Source organism: Hydractinia symbiolongicarpus, chromosome 4 (assembly GCF_029227915.1).
Source record: "Hydractinia symbiolongicarpus strain clone_291-10 chromosome 4, HSymV2.1, whole genome shotgun sequence".
Taxonomy (NCBI): domain Eukaryota; kingdom Metazoa; phylum Cnidaria; class Hydrozoa; order Anthoathecata; family Hydractiniidae; genus Hydractinia; species Hydractinia symbiolongicarpus.
Window position 1 is genome coordinate 14,276,942 of NC_079878.1, and position 20,737 is coordinate 14,297,678.

At 33.2% G+C, this 20,737-nt stretch overlaps 2 protein-coding genes across 2 annotated transcripts; both read right to left on the reverse strand.

The window, feature by feature from the left end:
• Positions 1 to 529: 529 nt before the first annotated feature.
• LOC130641485 (PC4 and SFRS1-interacting protein-like) lies at positions 530 to 8,508 on the reverse strand. Its single transcript, XM_057448298.1, has 12 exons — positions 7,972 to 8,508; positions 7,810 to 7,851; positions 6,704 to 7,174; positions 6,331 to 6,490; positions 5,523 to 5,649; positions 5,157 to 5,232; positions 4,210 to 4,317; positions 3,800 to 3,883; positions 3,375 to 3,435; positions 2,893 to 3,015; positions 1,416 to 2,651; positions 530 to 1,306 (listed from the first exon to the last, which is right to left on the reverse strand). Exons 1-12 carry the CDS (start codon positions 8,041 to 8,043, stop codon positions 1,197 to 1,199), a joined length of 2,670 nt encoding a protein of 889 aa, XP_057304281.1. The 5' UTR covers positions 8,044 to 8,508; the 3' UTR covers positions 530 to 1,196.
• Positions 8,509 to 8,808: 300 nt separating this feature from the next.
• On the reverse strand, positions 8,809 to 18,386 carry LOC130641486 (WD repeat-containing protein 76-like). The gene is made up of 15 exons (XM_057448299.1): positions 18,292 to 18,386; positions 17,925 to 17,972; positions 16,447 to 16,656; positions 15,956 to 16,026; positions 15,566 to 15,689; positions 15,126 to 15,221; positions 14,142 to 14,185; positions 13,913 to 14,060; positions 12,221 to 12,379; positions 11,743 to 11,867; positions 11,425 to 11,523; positions 10,726 to 10,875; positions 10,595 to 10,651; positions 10,271 to 10,373; positions 8,809 to 9,901 (listed from the first exon to the last, which is right to left on the reverse strand). The coding sequence occupies exons 1-15, from the start codon at positions 18,316 to 18,318 to the stop codon at positions 9,746 to 9,748; spliced, it is 1,617 nt and encodes a 538-aa protein (XP_057304282.1). The 5' UTR covers positions 18,319 to 18,386; the 3' UTR covers positions 8,809 to 9,745.
• Between the last annotated feature and the right edge of the window lie 2,351 nt (positions 18,387 to 20,737).

Here is a 20,737-nt window from a genome sequence, read left to right on the forward strand (position 1 = left end):
GTTACGGGAGGCGACTTCCGCGGACACACAGACAGACGACGGCTATTATTAGAGAGATTTCAATTTATCAATATTTAGCAAATATTACATACCCATTCATTGAATTTCAAGACTTATCCACTCCAAATGTCTTTATTATTCGATAAGAGTTTTTGACTGCGAGTATGTTCCTTCATGATAGTATTAGAACCAGTTATCTTGATGGTCATTTATTGTTTCTTATCTAATCCATACATGAGTCATAATTTTACAACTTTTCACGCTCTTTCTTTTGATCTAACTTATTTTCTCGCAGGAGATAGCTAAAGAGATAGCTTTTTTTTTCAAAAGAAATCCTGATTTTTCACATTCTCTTTTTTTAACTTGCGGAAGCAAATAATGTGGCCACTATGGTCAGTCATGGTTACGTGTTCACTAAGAGCTTCATCATGATTTGGCTATAAGCAGGTTAGACTATAGTTACAACTTGTGGGGAAAAGAAAGAAGTGTCACACATATAAACGTTCAACATTATTCTTAATTTATATATTCGAACTATATAGGATATAGGTTATATTTATAAATTATTAAAAATTAAAACAGCGCACTTTTTAAAATGCTTTTTTGGGCACATATTTCTTAACTTCTATACTAATTATCTGGAAAATCAGAAAGTACTAAGTTTCTTTAAACATATAATATATAAAAGCCACACAAGAACGAAAGGCATTCATGGATCTAAAATTTAACTAAATTTTAACTAAATTTAAAATTTAACTCGAGTTAAAAAGTAATTCTGAGTATTTTTACAGAAATTTAAGCCACACTTCAAAATTTTGTAGGCCATTACTTGGGGTACTTCATGTATCCAAAAACATTGTTGAAAAATATGGAAGAACGTATTTACATATTTAACTTTTTATTTACAAATTCACCATCACCATTCCTAAATACGCGATGCACTTTTTCATTCATGTCCGCAAAAGAAACTTTACTTTGGGTATGAACGAAAAAAACTTGTTAATCGATCTGCTTTTTTAAATAACAGAATTCTTTTTGCTGTAATGTTTTGGAATAGAAACACCGACGACAGCTTAACAACCTAAACCAAGAGCAGACGGTGATATTGTGAACAAGTAACTCGGCGATTGATTGTGAAGAAGTAACTCGAAGTTAAGGTTGAATGTTAATCATCGAAATATTACAAGCGACAATATTTAAAATTCAGGCGAGTCGTGTAACATGGTTTCTTTTTTAATGCATTTCTCTTCATCACTCATCAACGCGAAAAGATCTCCTTCGGTGGCACTGTCTGTCAACGAAACTTCTAAAACGATAAATTAACTTTTTAAAAAATATTACATTTCAAAAACATCATTCTCCACAGCTTCAAACAACCTTCACACATCTCTTCCTTAGTCACACATCGTACATACCTTCAGTCATCATTTTTTTAACAGGCGGTTCTGTTGATATCTCAATCTCATCCTCCGATCTCGTGATAGGTCGTTTTCCACCGATCGATTTCTTCTTCCGTGCTGAAAAAGAAGGAGCAACTTTTTCACATGCATCCGATTTCACCGGTGCTTTAAAAGACGACTTTTTCAGCTTCGGTGGAGGTTTTTCGGCTTGAGATGAATCGTGTTTCAAGATCTCCTCCACAGGTACAGAAGGAAGTTTTGCCTTAACAAGCTTTGGTATTTTCTTTTTCTTCTTCTGGGATGACAATTCTGTTTGGTCAACTTCACTTTCTTTTTTCGGCGTGAATTTCTTTTTATCAATAAAGCTTTCTTTCAGTTCTTTATTATCTAATGATTTTTTCTTTTTTATTTTTTTATCTGACGATTTTTCTTTTACGGGTTTTTCTTTCAATTTTTCTTTTTCACTATTTTTATTCGGGACTTCTGACGTTTTTTTGACAGAATCGTCTGACTGATCAAGACTTAATTTTTCTGAATTTGTTACGTCATCAATACAATCTTGTTGTGTATCCATCTCAAAAGTGGCACACGTGTCCACACATTTTACTGTAGAAGATTTTGGAGAAGTTTTGCTTTTCTTTGGTTGCTCAACATTCTTTTTCTTCTTCTTAACACCACCATGAGGTACACTGCCGCTTTTTGTTTGCTCACCAGAACCATCCTTTCTAGGTTGTTTCATCTTTGTCTTTTGTTCAGATTTATTTTCAACCTTCTTTGATCCTTTAGTTTCAAGTTTGTTTTTCCTTTCACGTTGAACATCGTCTTTCGACAAAACAATTCTATCAAGCTCTTCGGTAGATATATATTTCTCAACCATGTTCTTCGTATGAGTTTCAAGGTCTGTCAGTTCATTACTGGGCACCTCCTTATCAAGTTTAGTTTTGACAGAATTAACTTGTTTTTCATTATCATTACCACATATCAATCCACCAACTGGAATCGGATCATCACTAGGAAAGTCAAAGGCATCGCTGTTTTCCTCCTCAGTGGGTCGTGCAAATTCGCTGTTTGTACCGTTTTTGTCACTTGTGACCAAATTTCGACTATCATAATCCTTTGACTTCCTTTTTTTCTCCTTTTTGTCTCTTAAAGAATCGTCTTTTGAGACTTTAGTTTTATTAAGTTTTCGAGCTGTTTGTTTTCCGTTGTAAACTTTTGTTTTAGTTGAACCTCCAGCTTTATCACCAACGTCTAACACACAAAATTGTAGAATTATTGGGTTAAAACTATAAAAAGGATAAACTATTAATATTATTTTGGAGTTGTTACCACAGATGACAAAGTACAACGAAAAAGTACATTTTTTAATTCTTAATAAGCGAACCAGAGAGGTGTACAACGAAAAAGTACATTTTTTAATTCTTAATAAGCGAACCAGAGAGGTAGAGGGGTTGCTGAAAAATTCGGAGTAATAAAGCAAAAATTTCATTACTTTTGACAACTGTGGTGGGTGACTGTTTTATAACTTCTTCAGACTGTTTGTGTTTCTTTTCTTTTTTTACTCCGTTGTTAAAACGATTTTTCTTCACTTTCGTCTCATTGTCAACAGTACATGCTGAAATAGAACAGATGAACTGTAAAGCAATATTTTTCTTTCGAAACACTTTTAGTAAAACTTATGAACTCAGAATACGAAATCCCAAATCTTTTATTCGATTTTTACAAAAAAATTATATCAAAATAAAATTCTTTAGTCGTTACAAAGAACTTCGACTGTATTCTATGCGAACGGCTTGAGCTTTCTGTTATATAGCTTTAACTATCTATACTAATGTATTAAGCTGCACCTAATCAACTCCATAATGTGAAATCAGCAAAGTTTAAGGAGTAACTAATAAAGGTGTTGGTATTATGAACGTCTTCCGTAGGTAGAAACACAAATACTAACATCTCTATCTAAACTGATACACTCACTTTCTTTCGGTCTATCGTTTCCTTTGTATCTCTTTAAAAAACCGTATCTTCTTAATCTTTTCTATAATATAAACAACTTAAAGAATTAAAAATTACAAAATTTTGATTTCTAGTTTTTATAATAGTAAACTTGTGAATTCAACTTGTCTTTCAAATCATCAGTTTTAAAAAATGAAATTAAAATTTACTCGCCACTTTATTTACGCAGATGGGCGTGCCTGCTCGATAGAGCGCACTAAATACGGTGCTCAAATTTGGACAAGAATTACGTTGTTAGAGATTTAGACATGGTACCGTCTGTCAAATATAACCACTTAAAATCAGTTAACTCCAACACTGTAGAAGTAATTCTTAAACTTTCTGACAACTGAAATCTGGATGAAGGGGAAAAATTGTACTACAGCCAGATAAACAACAACCGCTACCTCTGAAGAATATTCCATTGCCTTCTTAGCATCGCCAAGTGCAGCCGTGACTTGTCGAGCATATCGCTTGCCACCACTTGACATCTACAACGTAAGAAAAGGTTATTACTAACGAAGTCAAAAGATGTGAAGTCAACAGTCACAATCAACCATGAGAAAATGCACCAGAGAGAACGACTTTCCAAAGCTAAAAGAAAAACATATCGTATTGTAATCGTGTTATTATCGGTAGTTATCTTTCTAATCTCATCTTTGTAATCGCGTAACGCGTAAATATTAAACCTTATCAATTCGGTATTCAAGATCATATTAATTTATTACAAAAGTTCGATAACATAAACATCTTGGCGGCGGAAAAAGGCGGGGTAAAAAATCTTGGTAAAAATTATTAATCACGAAATACAACTTACTGTTCCTAAATCTTTAAGAGTTTCGTGACCATCAAAATTAGTAACTGCAACTTCATTAAGCCAAGCTCTGGATACATCTTTGCCAAAAAACGTCACATGATAGCTGACCTAAATTATATATGTACTGTTATCTTTCCTAATGCTCGGTTAACATTGGTGAGCATTAGGGTTCATATGTTAACTCTGAACTTAAAGAGTGATTTATAATCTTTACAGTGTAAAAAGATTGTAAGCACAATTTTATATTTTTTTTTTCAGGAAAATGAACCTGGTAAAAATGTGTCAAGAAAATTTAGAAGATTTCGCGAGAAGTAAATTATGCTTACTTTTTATACCATTTTTACGGGCTTTTATTTTATAGAAATGAATGCTGAAGTTGAAATCATGTACCTATTACATATATAAAGCAAAAGAAAAAATTATTGTAATTCGTTTTTTAAAAAGAAAAAATGCAAATTTCGCGAGAAATAATTTTTGCGGATTTTACAAAGAAATCATTTTTTGCAAGAACTAATTTTTGAAATATTTATGAAAACTCGGTGAATTCGTAAAAATTAATTCCCGCAAAAAATAGGAACTAAACAAAATAATTTTTTAGCGATTATTATGTAATTCTCTACTCGTTTACATTAAAAATCCTGAATACGTCTTCACAGTATACCGTTGTAGTGAGAACTGTTGTCGTAGTGATATGATACTACTGCATTTACTCAGAAATATTAAGTGGCTATACACGTCATTTTTTATTTAGCGCTTAGAGCGCTGCCTTGAATTTTTTTTATGACGGATCGTTGTTAGAGAGACTTGAGGTGTTATACAGTGGAAAGGTATTCTTTATATGCAATATCTACTGGCTTCTGTAATACCGTTAAATATACGGTGAATTACAAAACATAAAATTGCAATTTTGTGCACACACCATACACACACTATTTAACTCTACTTACTACGGTCTTTTCTTTCCTATGCTCTAAATAGAAATAACTGTCAAAGTCCGGATCATCTTCAATAATACCAGGCCACCTAAAAAAAGGTTATGTATTGAGAAAATGTATGATAAGTATGGGAAGTAACGCAACAAATATTTGGAACATAAAATTCTAAAGAAAAACTAAGATGTGGCAGACAAAGATAATCGTCTAAAAGTCCATTTTGGAAATTCACCGCAAAATATGCTTTACTCAATATCACTATTTTGCAATAGTGGTTGCTATGGCATTAAGTGAAAGTTTTCCTTTGTATTTTTACAGATTTTATCATGCAGAACATAAAAACAAAGATTAAACATCCAATTCTTAATATAATTTCCATACCATGGATAGCCAGGCATTTTTCCTAGCACGAGAGTTCCTGGTTTAAATGTAGTGTAGATCGACTCGTCTTCACTTCCAATGTCTGGGAAAGACTCTTGTGATAAATCACAGTCGTTATGTTGGCTATCTGTAAAAAATAATGATCTTTAGTTATTAATAAATAATATTGGGGTCTAACAAACATTATAAGGCAGAGATTCATTCGTACAGAACACACAATTGAAAGGGACGCGTATTATTTCCGGTCAGAAAGACATGGCTGCAATTATTTGTTTTAGGTTTATCGTATTCACTATTCATTGTCATTTTTTACCATTTGCCTTCCCTTAAAAAAATAGATCTCTTTGATCTTTAAATGTGTCCATAGGCACTCTTTTGTCTTTTTGTTTGTTTACATAAGCGTCTTCTTAGACAAAAGGCGGTGTTTACTTCAAATAGGGGCACATTAACTTGCAGTGGGATTTAATCGTCGACAGTAGAATATGAATCTCTATAATAATAGCCGTCGTCTGTCTGTCTCTGCTCTGACCCCCCGCTGAGTTAGAAAATGATGTTGCGGAAACACGAATATCAAATGCGATATAATTTTATCCACTTTGTTGCGACGGGTAAATTTAAAGGACGGGCTACCGCGTGGATTTTTCCACGGGCTAACGACTAGTCTATATTATAATACCCGTATACGTCTGTCCGTCTGTCACGCAAAATGGTAGCTTAGCTGCGCAAGTATAAAAAGGACGAGCAAACCCGTGGATTTTTCCACGGGCAACGACTAGTAATTTATAGAAAGATGGTTTGTATTACATACCTTCATTCATGCAACATATCCATTTACCATCAGATACATTTCGTAAGTCATCTACGTAATCAATTCTTCTCCATTTTTGACATTCAGGACGATCACATTGTATCCATGAACTGCGTTTCTCTCGCCTTCTTAGTGCTTTTTCAGAGATGGGAGAGTCAACCTAAGAACGAAAATAATGACAACTTCTACAAGATTTTGATACTGATTTATTTGATTCAGTTGATTTATAAAAACCAGATGATTTTAGCTGCCATTTTAAGAAGAAAAGGCGAACGTTTTAACTTAATTATGTTTTCCCACCAAGTCAACAAAATACGCCATCGTTTGAAAAAACACCCACTAAAACAACAAGCGGACATAGCAATATACAAACCTTTTCTTGATTGTTCAGATCACTTTTCATTGAGTTTTGTAATTTTTCGTTAGATTCGAACATCGCAATACCGAACTCATCATCAACATCATCATCATTACTATCATTTCTTTGCGATGGAGAGCTTCGTTTGTGATGTGACATATTTTCATTACTTGAACCAGACGAGACTAATGAAGCAAGTTCATTATCTTCATCATTCACAGACAGTTTATTACCTTCATCATTCTCAAATGAATTACTTTCTTTATTATTCTCAGATAGTTCCTTGTCTTCACCGTTCTCAAATGAATTACTATCTCCGTCATTCTCTGAAGCATTATCTCCATTTTTAGTTAAATTTTTCAAGACAGACGTTTTGTCAATAAAACTGTTAGCTCCTTTATCAATGTTGTAATATGTTGATTCTACTTCAAAATTATTACAATGTATATTTTCTTCGTCAGACATTTTCTTTGTTTGATTTTCTTTCTAAAAGGAAAATAAAATTGTTAGTGGATTGGAATTTTGAGGAAAATATATTTTACACTACGCACATTTTGGAAATTATAAGAGGTCCTAAAAACACCTATACTAAACTATTGATTCAAGCAGTATCGATGTATGCAATACGGGCAACTATTAAATAAACTACGCAACTTCGTGTCTTGACCGCCTGGGTATCACATAAAGGTGACTTGTTTTAACCCCAAAGTGGCTATCAAATACACGTAGAAAAACTAAAGGGGCTACTAGCCTACTACAGGGTGGGGGGGGGGGGGGGGGCTAAAAAAATCTATCCTTGCACTGCATGATTTAGAAGGTTAAGTGATTAAGAAAGGAGAGGATTTAGTTGAGAAATGAGTCAAAGAGTTTTCCTTTGTCTACGAACGCCTGCAATTAAAAAAGAAAGTCGCTGACTCTCTGGTAAACTTTTAGCAAACCAATTTGGACATTGTACAATTTACTCAAGCAAACAGCGTACCTATCTGTTGCTAATTTGATTATGGTAAAACAAAAAAAAAATGAGACACTGTAAATGGAATAATAACTGATTATAGTTAATTTTGGTGGTTATAGGTAGTTCCATAATTTCGCAATACTGTCGAATAAGCAAAAAATCTAACCTGTTTTTTTATACTTTTTCCAGATTCGGTTTCAACTGTCTCCTATATAAAAAACACGTTACCTATATGCATTCACGCTTGTCGAATATAAATCAATATATATTAAATATGTTCAACATTTCAAATAAGTATACAAGTAAAATATGAAGTTGTTAAACATACTTTTTTCACTTTTCTTTCACCATTGTCAAAGTTGGTAATATCTTGAAACGTATCGAGTCGAGTAGATTCCATCCAACTTTAATTTCACTAAATTTTATTATTTAGATACTATTTAGATAAAAAAAAGAGTGAAAAAAAAATTAAATAAGCAGGTTGCGAAGTTTTGAATTTTGGCAACAGTCAAGAATAGTACTGGGTGTGCCACTATTATGATTGACATGTCTTTTTATTTTGTCAATCTTTCATCAGAACCAAACAAATTGGCTGTTGTTACAATTAATTCTAATTTCAGACATTTTGGGCAAAACAGATATTAGGTGTATACCACCTGAGTGTTTAGTTGTGATTTCTTTCATGCAATCCATGACATCTCTAGATTTTTCCTTAGTTAATCATTTTTCGTGGCTGGCATCAGTACTGTCCATTGAAATTCGTGGTAACCAAATTACGCCTTAAACACATCTGTATATTTTGCATACAGATTGTTAATAGCTAATTAAATTTGAACTTATAAAATAAACATTTTTGAAACGATCTTACACATTATTTATATGCACTAAAGATGGTATTTTTACTGAGAAGATTTTTACAATTTTAGATTGTTGTTTATCTTTACTCTTATCCAAACCCATGGTACGTTATTTGGCTGATTTTAACTCTTTTTTAGCAAATGAGAAATCCTTTCTTTTTAAAGGACTGACAGAAATTTTTTTTACTAAAACATGTACCTGAAATCTTTAAAAACCTACTGTAAATATACAAGCAACAATATCAGTTCCGTTTTTTTATAAATAATTTCTAGAGTCCTTTTATATAAAGTATGAAAAAAAATTATATCTAGTTAAGATCTTTCATACAAACAAAGTACAAATAAAACAAATAAATTACAATAAAAATGACTACAAGTTTATAAAATCAACAATTTACAAAATAATGTGAAACCATTTATTAATTGGTCAGCCATTTTCGGTAAACATTAAGAAGAAAAAAACATTACCATAACTGTATAAATGAATACTTTCTAGTGTTATGTTTTGTAGGATAAGAAAATAATGAGGATGGCCTCTGACTGAACGATTTTTTGTTTTGACATAAATAAAGCAGACATGTTACAAATTGATTGTTTCTGTTATTTTTCTCAGGCCCCAGAATTAGATTGACACAGAAAATAAAAATCTGTCCACCAATCAAAAACAGTTTCGGTTTTGTTACGTTCCTTTTTTGTAGTAGCGAAAAGTCACTATTAGAATGCCTTAAAATTTAGTAGCAAAAGAAAGATGTACACATATTTATCTGGATACTTATTACAAGCAGGACCAAATAAAATTTTGAAGGGTGTAACTAAAAACAATTGTGGTAAGGTGGGACAGGGGATTGGGAACAAATATGCAAATTAATAACTTATTTTTTTAAAAAGGGACGACTATGTTTGTATAAAGGAATATTTTTATTTCCATGTATGCATGTTTAGGGTCAGTATTCAAATAAAATGTTTTTGTCAGTACTATAAGTACTAGATAAGGAAGTTAAAATTAAATCTAATTTTGAAATCCATTTGTACATAATATCACTGTGTAGTATTTAGTAAAAAAGAACAACAATAAAAATATAAATACTGTAGCATAAAAAGTACGTATTATACTCTTGTTGCGTTTTTAGCGAATATCTCACATCATGCCGTGTATATGACATTAAAAAATGTTACTTTCAGGGGTATGAAGTACTAAAAAATTATTGACAAGAAATAATGATATAACGTATTTTAGACGAATATTCATTTCCAGATAAATACTTTTCCTGAAGCATTCCCTGATATAAGTACATTATTAACTGGATGAAAAACATTTACAGATCCAACTGATGTCAGATATTCATGTTGAAGATTAAAGGACAAAAGTTGACCATTCAATCCGCATCCAAAAATATCAATCTAAAAAAAAATATAACTGTTAATACAAGAAATTGATAAAAGAAAAAGAATTTAACATATGCTTTAAAACACTAATTACAACATTCCAAACATTTGAATAGATTGTTTACTGCTGACTAAGCATATAAATGACATCATTTTGTTGTATTAACCCAAGATTTTAATTCAGTCAACTATCATAATTTCAGTATTAATATTTTAAGCAACTTCAAAAAAAAAATGGTGGCAAATTTTGCTCAGTTTGTATTCCAAATTAAATTTATTTACCAGTGTCTGATCTCATAAAATGTTTTTTAGAAATTATTAATTTTAAAGATTATTTTCAACACCTATTTCAAGGTAGCAGTGAAGAATGACAAAAATCCAAACCTGTCTAGGTTGTGACATACTACCACAAACAAAACAGTTATCTGTTTTGGGATCCCAACAAGCTCGAAATGTAGTCAACCAACGCCCAGTAAAGTTGTTGTGGCTAAATATAAACAATGTAATAATATTATTTGGAAACACCTACTAGTCAAAATGGCCCGTGGAAAAATCTACTTAATGTTATAACGTCAGAAAATTTAACATTTGAGACATAATTTTTACAGCGACATCAAAGGAAAATAAACACATCCACTTTGCCTGTTACAGACAGACACACACAGTCTCTGTATTATTATAGGGACATATAATTGTGACTTTTTCTACCGTATTGGCCACGTTGGGGGTGTAGTGAAGCATCCATCTTTTTTGACATCGAATACCCTGAAAACAGGAATTAAAGAACTTGAATTACTATGATTAATTACAAGCATCAATCTCTAATTGCATTAAATTACCGTAAATAGTTATCTTGTGAGGTCAGCAATAATTTATCACCGCTTTCAGGTGATAAAAAACAAGTTGACACAGATTTTCCAGCACAGAAGGAGGATAAGAAATTGTTGTTTTGGTGTGACATCATTCGCAAATCCCATGTTGCAACAGTTCTATACATTAATTAAATGCAGTGAAGTACAAATCAAGATTTTAAACTCAGTAATTTTTGGTCATATGTATACACAGGAGCGTTTTTTGTTATGTAACAAAAGGATAGGAAGTTGCCTATACAGGGTTCCCACTCTTTTTCAAAACAAAATTTGAGACGATTTGAGGACATTTGAGGAGATTTTTGTGATTTTTGAGGAGCTTTTGTTAACAGAATTGAGGAGATTTGAGGAGAAAAACTTGCACTTGTAAAAATGAAGGAACACACAGACTGGCATCTCAATATTTTCTTGATAAGATAACTAAGAAATTTTGCTTCAAATGCAAACACAACAAAAAAGTAATGTTTGCAGGCCACAGCAACCACATATTTTTGAGGAGATTTAAGAAGAAAACCTACATTAAAAAAAATTAAGGAGAATTAAGGAGACCTTTTGAATTTGAGGAGTTATAAAAAGGCGTGGGCGCCCTGTTATACAGAGATTGGATTTTTTGAATGTTAAACTGGAAATTATTCGTAATTTAATCAAATGTAGTCAAAATATATTTACCCATCGAAACAGGCTGCAACAAATATTTCGTCTTTAAGCGGATGACAGTCCACACAACGCAGACTCTTTTGATGCAGCTTATATGTGTTCTCAGCTTTTCTATTAAGAGGATTACTATCTACTAAATTATTTCATAACTATACAAAGTTTATTAAATGAGACAACTTTTTGCAGCCTAATACAATACAACAAATTTCAATTGTGGCAAGCATAGTAAAAAAGCTATTTGACAAGTCTGTCCATGGAAATTAGATTTTAGTGTAAGATTTTTTGTCCTCTTTCACATTCTAGTCAGCTTTTAGCTATTTAATAACTTACCCGGACTTAGTATCGATCTGAAGTAGTTGTCCAGTGCTAGCTGCTGCTAGTAGCATATCTGGTTTATTCCTTGGCCATGCAAAATAATTAAATCTTTTATCTTCGTCCTCATCAAAGCCATAAACCTACCAAAAATAACAGTCATTCACATTATAAAAGTGCTAGGATCCCATAAGAATAGCTAATGGCAGAGAGTTTCTCCCATCTGTTTTAAATTTAATGATAAAATGTTGGTGGTTGGTCTAAAATGAATTTTTTTCTCCTCTTCATCCTCCTTTTTCTTAAACTAAACATACTCTTCAAATAATTTATCCAAAGTATATTATGATAGAATTTGCAAGACTTTAAATACTGATTTCTCTCAAAAATATTTCTTGTCCACTATAGATCTTTGAATAGGGTTTGGTCAGAACTGAAGCTACTAACGAAATGCAATCATATCTTTATTTCTCTTTCACATAACAAAAAAAAATATCACCTGTGTAAAGCTTTGGTGCTGAAAATCTCCAAAACGTATCGTACCGTCATAACTGCATGAAAATAACTTGTTACAATCGAACGGTGCAAATTTCAAACAGTTTATTGGGCTGGAATGAGGTTCGAACAGAAAGACTTCATTTTTTCCATTGTTAGAATCCTAAGTAACATAAAAAGTAAAATATAACATCGCTGAAAAAAGTCTGGCTACTGTCTTGTAAACAGATTCTAAAGTAAAATGAACACCTGTTCACAATTTGGAAACATTGGTACCACGTTTACTTTTAAGAGCTTAGTTTTTGTTTACAGTAACCAGTTAACTATTGAAACATATTCTAAATAGCTTGAAATGGTGGCACGCAATACTTTTCTGTTATGCTCAATTAAATATTTTTATTCTATCTGTTGTTTGTACTTATACATTCTTGGTCATAAATATTTGCACCCATGTGCGGTGGCACGTACAGGCATACATGCTACCACAGGCGTGCGATCAGTATCGCACACCTAGGAGAGCGGCAGACAGATTGCTGACGTAAAATTGGAAAATTGCCGATGTAATTTTGTTGTGAAATTTAAATGAATGGTGTTATTATGAAGAATGTAAGGTATAGAGAACATTAAAGTCAACCCCTTTCCTTTATGCTGACACTCTTATGCTCGGCTGATGCATTACACCGAGACTCGAACGAAAGACGGAAGACCATTTGGAACCATGCCACAAGTCAGTCCGACCTTCATCGTCACAGAGAATACTGCGAGAAGAGTGCGACTCGTGCAAGTTAAATATAACAAGAACATGGGAGGTTTTGTGAGAAGAGATGTTCTGCGGAGACTCTAAAAATTGAGTCTCCTGTACAGTTTTGCTTTGCATTAAACTGTGCCTGTGACAAGCATTTTCAAAGCATGTCACCGGCGACTTCTGCGATATTCAACTTAATGATGCCCTGACCTTCAGTTCGTAAATAGCACGTGTACAAATTACTTCCTAATCAGTTTATCTTAAAACATAGAGAGCTTGTTGGAATAGAACTATTAACTTAAGAAGTACACCATGTGGAAGGTAGGTCAATAGGATTTGTATTTCATTTCCATTTGTCATCGTCTTAAGGAGATCAATACAAGGTTAATGACGAAATTTTTTGCCAGCCGAAAAACCAAAAAAATATTGTCGACGCAAAGCCGACGCAAAACATTTGAAATGTATCTCACGTCAGCAATTTTAATGAAGGTGGGTATTTAATAGAAATACATTTTAGAGATACATTTTAACACAGAAGAACAATTATGTATTGGGTAAAGTTTGGGTAAAGGATTACTCTAAAATATCACAGTTCTGCTTGGCGTGTGTACGAAGTGGAACAAGGCGTGTGATAAAGAGCATGCACGAATTTCACATGGCGTGTGCGGAGGTGTGCATGCAATCGCACGCCATTCATGACCAAACATTGAATTTTTGTTCTTATGTCGCTGGCAAAAAGAGTGCAAAAAAATAATGAATTTTTGTCATGAAGGACAGCTTTTACTGCATTATTCTTGGAATTAGGTTGAACGTGTTTAGTAAGTATTTTTTTTCAATTGGTTTTTTTAAATTCGTTCATGTTAGATATTGTTATTTGTCTGTACTTTGTTTTCAGTTGTAGCAGCTTGTGATGAAAGGAATTTTAACAAAGCTATGCGATTAAGATCTTACCACGTCCCAAATGCCAACTCCACCCCGCTTGTCACCAGCAACAGCCAACACTTTCTCCTGCATTGGATGTATGGCGAGAGAAAAAATCCGATGTTTCGTCACTTTGCCAACATGTTGAACTACAAGAGCTTTGACATCTTTTTGATATCTAAAAATTTGATCCATAAAAACAGTTTAAAATCAGAATTCACATAGTGATATTTAATGGGTGAAAATGTTGTATGTATACCTTTTAAAGTCAGATCCAATGTTGTTGTTGTTGTCAGTTTTAACCTAAGATTGTTTACATGACATGTAAAATAGCTTATAAAGTAAAATTACTGACAGAATGTTGAAGATCCTTTGGAATAAGTTGACCTACCATATTTCCTGGAATTAATGCCCTTTCAGATAAATCATTATTGAAAAAAAATCATTATTAAAAAAAATTCCCAAATACAGCAAACATTTACCAAAGGCATGTCAAAATTTTCAATGGACTACGACGCCTCAAGTTGTTTTCCATTCCGCAATGGCCATAGAATACCGTCAAGTACGTGCACAATCTTCTAAAGGCTATAATAAGGCCTTTTGCAGCCTAATAAGGGCCTTACACGTAAATCATGTGCTTCAAGGAGCCTAGACCGGTGCGGATCGGTCTAGTCCTTCCACTCTCAATGGACTACGATGACTCAAGTCGTTTATCTTTTATTTTTGTAATCAGTGTTTTATGCTTATATTTAACCAATCAGTTTGATGGAGTAGATACATTGACAATAATTACAGCTGATCCTTTTTTTGTTGAATATTTAATACAACAGCTATAACAGTTACATAAATGTTGTTTACTTAGAATTGTCACAAAACACCAAGAGCTTGATCAAATTTAAAGCCCTCTGATTTCTTATAATCCTGTGATATTCACTAATTTTCTATTCTAAGTGATAATAATCTAATAGAACCTTGTTAATGTTATCAAAATGGGTTAATAAATTTAATAGGTTAATTCAATAAATTTAATCTTTCCTTGCAGTAGTAAACTGGGCTGGACCTGAAACTAATAATTGAAGGACAAACAGGGGATAAACTTATAAGAAAATTCATGATAAATTTGAGGTTTTAAAATTAATAGAAGCAATTATTAAAAAGGGGGAACTTTAACCCTTTTAAATTAAAATAGTATGGCTAGATGAGAAGTACATTATAATGTCTGTTTAATGTTTAACGTGTATACCTTGTTTATTGTACTCCATGTCTTGACTGCAGAGTCACATACAGATTTTTCTATATCATTGATAACTTCCATAGACATTTTTTCAGGCTTACGTTCCTTCAGTTATAAAAAAAGAAGCATAAGCAATTAAAGCAAAGACTCAATAAAGGCATTTGATACTTTGGCTTTCAAAAGTGGAGCATATTCGTGGGGAGAAATCTTCAAGCATAATAGGGAGCACTCATTTTAGGGGGAGAGGATTATTGTAGACGGAGGGTTTCTTAATTGAAGGAGTACTTGAATGAGTCTTTCCAATATTCAATTTTTTCACACTGTTGTGTTAAAGGTAAACAAAATTGGCATGCAAGTATAAAATAGAGTTTAACAAACTCAAGGATTGCTAACTATGAAGATACATACAAAAAAGTAAATGTGAAAAAACATAATATATATAATCATACATGTTCAACGATAGGGTCAGCAAAAACATAATGTGGTTGAAATGATATTGGATCAGCTTCCAGCTTTTGAATGCGAAGTGACCTCCTTGTTGGTATGGTAGGCCTTACAACTTTTTCTTTTTTGCTAAATACGGTTTCATGTATTTTTTACGGTAGAAACAGCACAAATATTTTATGGTACACATAACATTTTTAAACATATAAATTAAACTAATCTACAACTAGCTTCAGATCTTGTTTTATATGTAGACTGTTCTATCAATTACACAAAAGCTTTACCTAATGTGTGACATGAAATGTACACTAACAAAAAGGGTGGTATATTGGATATATTCTTTTTTTAATACATATAAGTGAAATATATTTTTATTTTCACACGAAATTATTCACCTTTGTAAACCAACTACTTCAACGCTTACTGTCTTCTTCTTCTTTGAAGTCATATTAAATTCATGCTTTGCCTAAAAGGTTGAGAAAAAAGGGCTGCTGTTATAACGCGAAAAATACTCTAAACCAATTTTATGGAGAGAATAAAAGAGAGCAATACAGACAGGAGAAAACTGATTCTTAAAAAAACATAGATTTTCTGAAGAAAGTCTTGCTCCCCCTTTTTATAACCAAGAATCTTATTGTTAACCATGCTGAGATTTAATTCTAAATAAATCTCCCTCATAAAGTGACTCAAAATTCGAAAGTTATATATATGCTAAATGTCAACCAGATATTAGGGAGGGAGTTATGTCCTTTGACGTTTAATATTTCATACTGTAAAATATTGATTTTTTAAAGTAAATAAAAATACCTTTTCATAAGATAATTGATTTTTGAACACCCCAAACTGTTAATAACAGAAATACAGCTTAATATAAGATTATTCTTGCCTGTGAAACATTGAACTCCTCAAACATCTCCATATTCTTTTCAATGTTTTTTTTCCGCAAAAGTTCATATTCAGAGATATCATATCGAGAAGAATCAAATTCTTCAAAGTCAGAATATTCATCACTGTCAACATGATCTGAATCTTCAGTCTTTACAGGGAATTCTTCTTTTTTTACCATTTTCTTGCTCTCATATTCTATGTCAGAGCCCTAAAAATAAGTTTTTTTATTGCATTGCAAATTTTTGAATTGATCAAATGTTTCGTTTTTTATTTAACAATAAAAAAAAAAATTAAATGTGTGATGCATTATCAGCTCGTAATTGTCAAGAAGATTCAAGGAGAAATATCATTATTTAAAATTTGTCCATGAGAGTTATTGTATGCAGATGATTTGGTTCTCATAGCAGAGTCGATGGAAGAATTAGTTGAAAAGTTTGAGAAGTGGAAGAAAGGACTAGAAGAGAAAGGGCTAAAGGTAAACGCAGCAAAGTCTAAAGTCATGATTAGTAGCATTGCAGCCAAGTGTGACCTTGTAGTTGGAAAGTGGCCTTGTGGAGTTTGCAGGAAAGGGGTTGGTAGTAACTCATTTTTTGTCAGACTTGCAAGCATTGGGTACATAAGAAGTGCAGTAGTATTAGTGGAAGGTTAAGAGCTGACATTCAGTTTGTATGCAAGCGTTGCAAAGGTGAGATTATAGAGAATGAAGTATTTCCAGCTTTAATGATGTACAACAGTGGCTCGTTAGAGATAGTTGAGAACTTCTGTTACTTAGGTGATATGTTTGGCAGTGAAGGGGGTGTTGGAAGAAGTGTTACTTGCAGGATAGGTTCTGCTTGGAAAAAGTTCAGAGAGTTACTTTCTTTGTTGACTAGCAGAGTCCTGTCAATTGAGGCAAAAGGTAAGTTGTATGAGGCCTGTGTAAGAAGTGTTATGTTGTACGGTAGTGAGACATGGGCAGTGAAGCAGGAAGATTTTGACCGTTTAGAAAGGAATGATATGAGAATGGTTAGGTGGATGTGTAACGCCAGTCTGAGAGATAGAAAGAGTTCAGATGAGCTAAGAAGCAGGCTAAGTCTCCGTAGAATTAAAGATGTTATCCAGATAAGAAGATTGAATTGGCTGGGGCACTTGGAAAGAATGGAGGAGGATAATTGGGTAAGAAAGTGTAGAGACTTGATAGTTCCTGGGGCAAAGCCAAGAGGCAGACCGAGAAAGACTTGGCAGGAGGTTATAAGGACAGACTTGATACAGAGGAAGTTGAGTTTAGATCTAACACAGTCTAGATCAGATTGGAAGAGGGTCATTAATATGCCCCGTCCAACCCATGCTAGCATGGAAAACAGACGTTAAGCCGAGAATGATGAATGATGATGATGAAAATTGATACCGGCAGAAAGCCAAAAAAAGGGAAGAAAATCAAAAAGCTTTAGGAAGATTTGGGAACCCTGTCTATTTTAAAAAAAATTATTTAGGTACCTCTCTTTTCCTCTTTTGGGTACCTTTCTTTTCATCAACAGGGTAGTCCTAGAAAACCAGTATATAACTACAGTACTGAAAAAGGTTAATATTCCATGGTTTATCACAACAACCTTTTAAACACAATAAAAATCAACAGAAATTGACACAGAAATCATATTATTTATATTAGGAACATTTATACACAAACAATTTTTTTATTATTATTTAAAAACAATATGACCCTAAAATTTCCTGCTAGCATGAAAACCACAAGGACAATAGTTTTTGCTACATTAGAACCTACCTCAACACCTTGGTCAATAATACAGACTTAATTGTACTTGCTACACAATTGCCAATGAAAACTTTAATAAACTATCTGTACCTCATTAGCTTTCTTTCTTGTAAGCATCCTGATATTGAACAACTTTTTCTTTTAGCTTTAAAATACATGTCGGAAATTATTAGGGAAATTAATTATTGTGGGAGGTAATTTTTTGTGAATTTTTTACAATGAAAACTATTTTGCAAAACATCTTGTATTGAACAATTTACAAAAATAAATTCTACAAGAAAATAGAAGCAACCATGAAAGAATTTTGACACAAATTTAGTTTGCTATGAAACAATTTGAAACATCTCAAAAAATATATAATGAAACAATTTCCATACGAGTTGAGATGATTTCATTAAAACAAATTTTATTTTAAAATCATTCTAAATTCTAATGGTATATAAAGTTATGTTATTTAAAAAATGAAACCATTCTTGATCACGATTTAATCAAAGTAAAAATAGAAAAAAATTGCTCCAAGATAGAGTTCACAGCTTTAATGATATATACTTGAGGATTGGATAATATAATTATTTTTTCTAGGTATTTGCCTACTTACCAGCTCAAGGAGGAAATAACATATGTTCGATAGCAGCCGTAAAAATGTGAAAATAGGTAGACTCATCTATATTATAATACCCGTATTATGCGCCTGTCTGTCTGTCTGTCTGTCTGTCTGTCTGTCTGTCTGTCTGTCTGTCTGTCTGGTAGCTTAGCTGCGCAAGTAGTGAGATGCACGTAATGCGGTATAAAAAGGACGGCCGGGACCTGTGGATTTTTTCTTGGGCTAATGACTAGTATACATTCTATTTCTCAAAGGCTGCACCTTTGTTAAGGTTTTAAGAAAAATTTGAATTTTATGTTTCCAGACGCCCAAAAAATGCATCAATCATCATCGTTTTGGACAAATTTTTTTATTTTCTCTTTGCTGCAAGCTCGCTTTTGATTTAACAAATTTGTGGCACTAATTTATGCTGTCAGGGAGAAGTGGAATGTTGCTATGCAAGGTAGCTCTTAGACAGGTTGGGATACAATCTTAGGCTAGATCTGCCTGGAGACAGTCAAGGTTAAGTTACAGAAACGAAAATTATATCTTAATTAGAAATTGTTTCTTTATGAATATATTATTTTCCAATGTATATATATAAATTGAGAGAAACTCTTGTGTTGATGATTGCACAAGAAACTGCTTGTCAGATTCTCCCAGTCAGCGCTATTCCGTAAGTTTTTAGTTACACAGGTGTTAAACTATGGAAAATAGAACAGCTGGTAATAACAATATTTAACATTACATCGCTAACAACCGATAGATCATAAAAAATTATTACTCAAAATAATTTGTTATTGTCAAAGAATTTCTTTATTCTTTACCAAATTTGTTATTTTTAATTTTAAATTTTCAAATGGAGCTAAACTGCAAGTTTTGCTCATGTTAATTGTGGTGACAGAATTACAGTTCTTTAGTATTGTGGTTAATATACATTAGGTTTACCTTGTCATTGAACATGTCATGTAGAGCCTGACACAGTGGGGGTGGTTTCTACATATAGACCTAATATTAAAGATTGCCAGGGTTATTAGTCTCACTTGCCTGTAAAGGAACTGGACCCTACCCAGGTCTTGATTATTAATGGTTGCATATAAGAACCCAACATCCCACACTGCACAAGTTCTTCAGATGAACCTTACAGCTTACAGTTACCCACCCTCCCACCCTTTTATAGATTGATTTTCTTCACCTATTTCTTTTTTATTTTATGTCATCAACACGCCTACTAATGGTGGATAAGATACCAATTCAATCATCGTGGTGCAATGGACTCGAGTCAAAATGGAAATATCATGAACGTCTCCAATGCAACTAAAGACAACCACATCACAACTGTTATGTGAGCACACAGCACAACATAACCAGACAAATTGCTTCTGCCTCAAGGTTTCCCTGACATTTCTTTTGGCTCATGTATGTCAGGGTTTTAGTCCAGAGGTAGAAACAACAAGTCTGTAGGGAGCCTCTAATTTAATTGGTGGGTGTGTTGGGCCTCCTTCGTCAGCCGTTTAGGCAAGTAATGTGTTGATAAAAGTCATTGTAGAATAAGAACACAAGTAATTAGCATGTGCCTGACGCTCAGGACATGTCGATGCGCCTGACGCTCTGGGCATCTCTAGTGTAGTCATCATGTGAATAAGAAACATGCGCCTGACGCTCAGGGCATGATGAAGCCCCTGACGCTCAGGGCATCTCTCATACACCTGATGCTCAGGGTATGAATAAAAACACCAGTAATTAGCATGTGCCTGATGCTCAGGACATGTTGATGCACCTGACGCTCAGGGCATCTCTAGTGTAGTCATTATGTGTATAGGAAACATGCGCCTTACGCTCAGGGCATGTTGAAGCCCCTGACGCTCAGGGCATCTCTCATACACCTGACGCTCAGGGTATGGAAGAGAACACCATAATTAGCATGTGCCTGACGCTCAGGACATGTCGATG